Here is an 8,080-nt window from a genome sequence, read left to right on the forward strand (position 1 = left end):
TGCCCCAGTCCCTGTGTGTTTCGAACAACTTCATTCGTCCTCACCCCATTTCCCTACTTTATCTGTGCAATGTGTTCCTCAAATGAAGACTGCAGATTGTCTTCTCTGAGGTAGACTACTCCTTTCCAAAGCTAGGAACGCAGGACCCGATGCCTGATGAGTACTGAATGGTCTACCATACTCTTTCTGTTCGTCCACCTGCTGTATAATACCCCAACCTCATTTATTCTTAGCGCTGCACCCCCCTCCACTCCGAGCACCGAGGGGCTCCTCTGTCGGACCTGCATCCTGTTAAAGTTGGTATTGCTTTTGCCCCAACATGTCTACTTAAGATGTAGGCTGTGAAAACATAGCCAAGTTTAGTGATTGTGTTTCTCTTGTCCAATTTCTAATTTAGCACATTGAGAGAACCTACTTCACTCATTGTCACGTCGTGTTGCTGTGGTGTTAAACCTTTTGTGTTGGGATGTGGCCTTTTCTTTCACCTCCTACCCAATAGGACATAAACAAGTCACCTCCCCAGTACACAACGGTCATCCAGTCCCATTTAAACCGGACCCTCTGCCTGTAAGATTCCAGTATCACATTTTAGCTAAAGGGATTTTTTGTATGCTTGTAAGTTTGCAAGCACTATCACGGTGGATGAGTCGTCTTGAAGTCCTGTTGCTGGACACATTTGTCTTGATCACTCTGTGTTGTCTTTTTTTCTGAAAGGGTTATGAAACTGATGGCATTTCTCTGTTTTAACTCTCCAGGTTCCCTACAGCCACCTGGTCGTGAAGAGGAGTGTAGGGCAGAGAAGGACCGGGAGCAGCAGTACCAACGGAGCCGTTCGTTTGTACTGATGAACCAGAGATTGCAAGAGATCCAGAGACTCCTGGCTGCCAAATGCGAGCACTTAAAACAGGCTGGAGAGTCTCTGGAGTATAACATTGCTGAAATTAAAGAACGTGCTTTGTGAAGTCAGAAGTGGATTAAAGACCTTGGCGCACAGATTAATGGCACCACCTCAAGCAAGACTTGCAGAACATAGATTATCACCACCATGATGGACTTTTTCATCCAAATAGTTGAGATTGCTGACTGTCATCCCAGAACAATGTGCCTGTGGATTTATTTATGAGCCTTTCCTTGGTCACTCAAATGATCTACTTGATCCAGGGTGCTAAAACCGAAAGTAGCTCAACAGCCACAGTTCTGTCTGCTGCATAATATGTGCCACCAGCCGGCCAGATATGGGTGAACTGTAAGTCACCTTTGTCAATGTGGAAGGAGCCAATAATGATGGACTTGTCAAAAGTAGGGTTGCAGTAATTGTAATGCTTTCAGATCAGTGATGAACTCTTCCAGGTTTAGGTATGACTTCTCGCTTTGGTATTGCCAAGAGGATGCGGATATTGCAATATGCATCTGTCATATTTTGGAACAGCAGGGCTTCCAGGGGTACTGTGAGCACCGTGATCGAGTGGCAGGGGTGCTTGTTATCTCTGCCATCTGTGAGGTTATCCAAGCCAGCAGGGTAGCAATTCTCATCCTGTCTGAGAGGACAAATGGCGATCCTTGGCGGCAGCGGATCGCTGAGTGGAACTTGGTGAACATAGTACATTGCAACAGGTCAAAGATTGTCCCTGTTTTTGTGAATATAGAACAGGAGCAGGGGCCAGTGATTCTCCGATACTTAAATAGCCTTAATTACAGTAGCAGGTACTTCAGGAAAAGGCTCCTCGATAGCTTGAAAATCCGACGTTAAATGGGAATAAAAGCTACACTAGATCAGGTTTGTGACAGGGTCAGGATTAGAACCGTTGTCCATCAAATGCTTTGTTCAACCTTTAAAGTAGCTTGTACTTTAAATCCTGACGGTAATGAAACTCCAGTTTTTTTACCACAGGAATATTTGGCCGAAGAAATGAAGAGTACTTCAAAATCCTGCATAGCATATTTAACTTAAATCACAGGTGTTCTTTTGATCAGGTCACTATTTTACTAACTGGCCAAATTCCTTCCACAGTCTGTTTATTTTTCACTCAAACATCGTTCTGGAATGATGTTTCCTCACCGAAAGGATTTAACCCTGCGAGTGTGAGAGAAACTATGTGCTGGCGCTTCTTCCAGGGTGAAGACTAAGACTAATAATGAAATGATGGTGATGGATCTAAGCTACTCAATGTCTTTTATCATGGTTTTTTTCTTGTGTGTATCCCCATCGCCTTCAATAAACTGAATTTCAGAGAGGATTGACATACCTGTGCTTTTTCCCTGACTCTTAACTACTAATAATTATCTAGCGCAAACTGAATCGTACCAAAGTGCTTTAATAATGGGCAGATTTTATCTACCTAAATTGGGCTAGTTCTATAGATCTCAGACTGAAAGGCTGAGTATGCCCTACTGTGATTTAAACCATTGACCAAGGACAGTTTGGGCTCCTCAAGCACTCTGGGAAGTAAATCAGTCACTGTACTTGAGGGCAACATTGGTACTTTTTTTTTTATCGGCGGAATCTGCCTTCTCATCAACACATCTCATATTTATTTTAAGCCCAGTTTCAAACCGAGCACGCTAGATACAACCTTGTAAGTCGCTTTTTATCATTTCAACACTAGGAGGCTACTTGTCATTAAGCCGGTTGAAGCCCCTGCATGCCTTCGCTCTTTCTACAAACATGATGTGTGGTAGAGGAGAGTGTGACAGACGTCCTTTTGTGAATTTGGGCGTTTAGTTGCCGGTTGTCTCCTGTAACATCTGTTGACGCGCAGTTTAACACCTGCCTTGTGTACATGGAATATGGCGGGAACCCGATTTTTATCCTAGCGAGCCCCTCAATCAACCGTGTTTCGATCCGCTCTACCATTTTTATTTTACCAACGTATACAGTTCATACTCCCGAGAGTTGTTTATTTTCTTTTTATTTTTATCGAATTATTTGTTTTTATGAGCTATAGTATAGAGTAAAGCTATTACTTTATTGTTTCCCAGTGTCACTGTAAAACTGAAATTTGAGAACAGATCTCTGAAAAAAAGAAATGCATTAACTTTGCTACAGGCTGCCTGCGAGACAACAGGTGTCCTATCGATGCAAAGGATGCGTTGTTTTGGCACATACTACAAATGTTGGTTTATTGGCACTGTATAGTATGTTTACTGTATATTGAAGTACAAGACAGAGGGAAGCACATTAACCTGGAGTAAAGTTCCTGTACACGTTTGTCCGAAAGTCATGCCGCCACTGAGCGTTTACATAACGTTCCACTGTGCTGGAGGTTGGCATCATGTGTTTCAGGTCAGAGCTTCAGTAGATGCTCACACCTCGGTTTCTTTTGATTTTAAAACTTTATTTTATTTGTGCTTGGCAGAGAAACAGGAAAATAATAATAATAATAATAATGTTGAGTAAAAGTTCATGCAAGAGACCAGGTAGTACAGAATGCCATAGCGTTGGAGTACAATCTTTAGACGCAATTGCATAACAGGCAGCGTTTCACCATTATGTGTGATCTATTCATTCCGCCCCCACCACATCAGCAGTGTACCCCATTGACACATTATTTCCGGGAGCCAGCTGATCTTTCTGCAAGGTACCCAGGTAGGAACTAAACATTTGCACCATTTGTCTCTCTTGGCTTCAATGTACCTGGCATAGTGGATATGTATAGCTCCTCACACTCATCAGCCCAAATCATATTGGAAACCCATTTCTGTTGCTTGGGTGTGCTGGTCTTCTTCCAGCTTTGCAGTGTGCAGCGTTTGGCTATGTCACATCCTGTGTTTAGAAAGGCTCGAGTGCGTTCGTTTTTAGACCGGGGTCATATGCCCGTTTGATCGGATATATCTTACGAAACTTGTCGGGGGTGTAGTACAATCTATTGAATGATTTATACTGAATGAGTTTGACCCTAGAGTTATGGGACACCGTTTTAGTCAGTGAGCACATTCTACGGCATTGTGCATCCGTGATTTCAACATTTAGTTCCTCTGCCCATTTAACTCTAGCAGGGGGCACCTGCTCACCACGTTTGGCCATGATCATCCTGTACAATGTCGCTAAAACGCTGCAGCATCCAACTGAATTACATATATATGCAAGAAACTCATTCTCTGCTGGTTCCCCTGGGTAAGTGGCCCACCATTTGGCCGCTGATGCGCATATTCTATAAAATTGCAAGGTGTCAATCGTGGTGTTTGTGTTCCCCTGCTTGCATGTCTGCGTAGTGTTGAACCTCCCCTCCGGGAAAAGGTCTCCCACCACCCGATATCCCAACGCTTCCCATCTCGCCATAAGCGTGGTGTCCCATGTGGGTTCCAGCCCCGGAAACCTCGCTAGTGGTAGCCATTTGTAGAATGGGCGTGGGGGAGTCTTTTGATTTTAGAGGGCATATTGGCATGCACTGCACATGCATCCTATAGGTTTACACTACTGGAGCCTATGGGCCTGATTCATGGAAGTGCCGGTAAGATAGCTCAGCGGGTTGAGCACTCGCTGCTGCGATCTGAGTGTGATCTGCAGGTCGCAGGTTCGAATCCCGGCAAGGCCAACTCAGCCTTTCATCCTTCCGAGGTCGATAAATGAGTACCAATTTCGGTTGGGTAATATTGTATGTAAATATGTGCTCTGTAAGGCACTTTGGATTAAGGCGCTATATAAATAACACATCATTATCATAATGGCGCAGTCGCATAGGAAAACGTTCCATGAATCATGCCCTATGTGTGGCAGAGTTCACCCCACTGGTAACAGGTTAAAAGGCATAGTACATATAATGATGTTATGTAATGCGGGGTCAAGTACAAAGATATTTGTGTGAGACATTTACATTTTTCTATTTAAAATGTGACCTTTACAATACCGCTAAGAGAATGAATAAGTAGTTTGCAAAGCATCTTGTCCTGTACATGGAAACAATTTGCATTCCCACCCACTGCACCAACTTCTTCAAATGTGGTGTTGATTTGAAGCTGCCCTCCCCTTCCTCCCTTTCCCCCTTCTTCCCTTCTTCTTCCCTTCTTTTCTTTCCTTCCTTTTCAGCCCATCGGGGCTATCATGGGTACTTGGCACCTGTGACAAAGCCCAATGCATAAGTGTCTGGGAACCTTTACAGGGATATGCCCCATACCCCTCTGCTTCTTCCAAATCTGTTGGAGTACAAATAATTCCAGTTATTCACCCCATTGCTCAAGATCAAGATAAACTCCACTAGCAATAGTTACTCCAGTAGCAGGACCCCAATACTAGGAGAGGTTTAATCATAGAAATTATGCAAAGACTGCTCCACTCTAAGGCCTACAGTACGCCCTGGATCTCTGTCTACTTAGGAATGATTGACAAGTGAGCCTGGCAGCAGCAAGAGACAAAGTGATGCCATTCCTGCAGTTAGCAATAAAGATAAGACGCTGCATGCTTCACCAAAAGCAAATCTGAAGCTCCCAAAACGGTCTGTGGCCTACACAGTGTCGAAAGTGAAAGCAAGATGGTGCACTGTTCTTGTATTTTGATTTGATTTGATTTTATTTATAAAGCGCAAAAAACCAGGCCCAGGGGCAACAGGGTGCATACTCTTAAACATGTACAGAGCAAACAGTAGTTACAATGAGTTACGAAAATATACAGGATATATACATGTACCGGAGGGTACCATTGACAGCGTATAATACAGGAGCAGAGCAAAGAGAAAAAGTGTATACAGTCCTGAACCCCAAAGGAGTCTGGACTGTGTCAAGGTCTCATGAGTCTTGGGAGAGCAGCCAAGTTTTAGCATTGTTCTTGGATTGATGGTTCAATTCTGATAGGTGTGGGCAGGGTGTTCCAGAGTTTGGAGGCAAGGACAGGGAAACTCACCCCACCGGCTTTTTGGAGTTTGCATCTAGGCACGATGAGGCTGTGAGTTTGGGCTGCTCTACTAGGTTGAGTGGAAGTGTGGCGTGTGAAGCGAGCGGACAAGTAAGGTGGAGCATTATTGCTCAGACATTTGTGAGTCAGAGCTAGGGTTTTCAGGGCAATTCTATGTTTTACCGAGAGCCAACGTAAGTCCGATCTGACAGAGGAAATATGAGAGCGTCTCGGGATGTTTAAGGCTGCCCTTAATGCATTATTTTGTACAGTTTGCAATTTATTAAGGTTAGACTGACTGGTCCCTAGGTAGAGAGCACTACAGTAGTCGATTTTGGCCATGACAAGAGTTCTGGCGAGTGTGACACAGTTGGTGGAATTTAGGAAGGGTCTACAGGCAGTGATAAGTTTGCAAGTATAGGCCGATGCTGACCTAACTGCATCTATTTGTCTGTTCTGGGAGAGCGAGGAATCAAGATAGACCCCTAGCGTCTTAGTATCTTTGGAGACTTTAATGTCATTGCCGTCAATGATGAAGGACTTGTAAGTTTGGTCTAATTTGTTGAGCCGATGATTTGATCCTAAAAGTAAGAGCTCAGTCTTATCATCGTTAAGGCAAAGTTTGTGCTGTGCAATCCAAGCCTGGATGACCGAGTAAACATCATTAAGGGCTTTGGTGTCAGCTGTGTAGTCTCCTGTGATAGGGATGAGTATCTGGGTGTCGTCCGCGTAGTTAGTGTAGGAGACACCCAGATAGTCAAGCACATCAAAGAGGGGCTTAGTGAATACGTTATACAACATAGGGGATACACATGAACCTTGAGGAACGCCACAGTGAATAGGGGAAGGATCCGCTGATGCCAGAGGTGAGAAGACCCTCATGGATCTATTGCTCAGGAATGAATGGGTCGGAAAAGTGGGCTGCAGATATAAGATGCTGGCAGAGTATTTGGTGGTTTACCAGATCAAACGCCGCAGAATGATCGAGGAGGAGGAGAAGAGCTAGCTTCCCATTGTCCTTTAGTGACTCCATCTGAGTTTTCAGGTCGATCAAGGCTGACTCCGTACCATGTTTAGGGCGGAACCCTGGTTGTCTTAAGCCCAGGAGATTATTTAATTCAAGATAATCCTGAATCTGCAGGTAGGCAGCGCGGTCCAGGATCTTGAGCAGGAATGGGACTGTAGTGATGGGTCTGAGGTTAGTTGGGATATTGGGGTCGAGGGAGGGTTTTTTGAGGAGTGGGATAACCCATGCATCCTTTAGGTTGTCGGGGACAATATCGGTCTTGAAAGAAGCATTTATGAAAGCTGTAATGAACGGGGCTAGCTCATGAGACGCTTCCTTGATAGTAGATGCTGGGCAGGGGTCACCTTGGCAATTGGATGGTTTTAGGTTGTTTATGATGTTTTCTACTTCGAGAGTAGTGAGTGGGGAGAAGGAGAAAGGTTTATGCAGATAGGTTGAGTGAGTAATAGGTGTAGGTGTGGTCGGTGGATGGTCAAGTTGTAGGAATTTCTGTTTGTCCCTGATTTTGGATTGGAGGGTGGCGATTTTATCCAGGAGTGCTAACTGAATATTAGTGCACCAAGTGTTGTCTTTAGAGCATGAGTCAGGGGGGGCTGCAGGTGTCTCGAGTTCCTTAAGGATATTAGAGTTCCTTAGTACTGGACTGGGCTGACATAATGCGGTTATTGTAAGAATCTTTTTTCGCCTGGAATATAGCCTCTTTATAGTTAAGAGTGGCTATCAGAAGACCGTCCTTGTGGGCGTCGGAGTGGTGACTTCTCCAGCGTGCTTCTGCTGTGCCTTTTTCTCTTTGCGTAACAGTCTGAGCTGAGGAGTGAACCACGAGTTAAGGTGTGCTCGTTGTTTAGGTTTCCTCAGTTTGAGCGGGGCAATGGAGTTGATGGCTGCAAGCAGTGACTGATTATACAAGTCGTCTAGAATGGTAGGGTCTGAGCAAGTGTCAGGAGCGTTATTTAGTGTGGGAAGGATAAGGGGGAGTAGTTAAGCTGTCGTAATATTTTTTTTAATTTCTAGTGAGGGTGGGAGGGGCGACCAGATGCCTGGGTGGTGGGGCTGCTTCGATGCTGAAAGTAATGACATGGTGGTCGGACCACAAGCAAGGGGCATTGGAGATTACGCTAATATTGCAATTGGTGTCACTGAGCCAGTCAAGCGACCGCCCTTTAATATGGGTGGGTTCCTGTATGTGGTGGGTGAAACCTAAATCTGTTAAGGTATTAGCTAGG

General features: G+C 44.7%; 1 protein-coding gene across 1 annotated transcript in view; it reads left to right on the forward strand.

Moving 5' to 3' along the window:
* The window catches only part of C1PH19orf25 (chromosome 1p C19orf25 homolog), a 103,425-nt gene extending 101,184 nt beyond the window's left edge, over nucleotides 1–2,241 (forward strand). Inside the window, exon 3 of the mRNA XM_069646722.1 lies at nucleotides 756–2,241. Coding sequence (XP_069502823.1) covers nucleotides 756–961 — 206 coding nt within the window. The 3' untranslated portion in view covers nucleotides 962–2,241. The remainder of the gene's footprint in view (nucleotides 1–755) is intronic.
* The last annotated feature ends 5,839 nt before the right edge of the window (nucleotides 2,242–8,080 follow it).

This window comes from Ambystoma mexicanum, chromosome 1p (assembly GCF_040938575.1).
Source record: "Ambystoma mexicanum isolate Mex_15411 chromosome 1p, UKY_AmexF1_1, whole genome shotgun sequence".
Lineage (NCBI taxonomy): Eukaryota > Metazoa > Chordata > Amphibia > Caudata > Ambystomatidae > Ambystoma > Ambystoma mexicanum.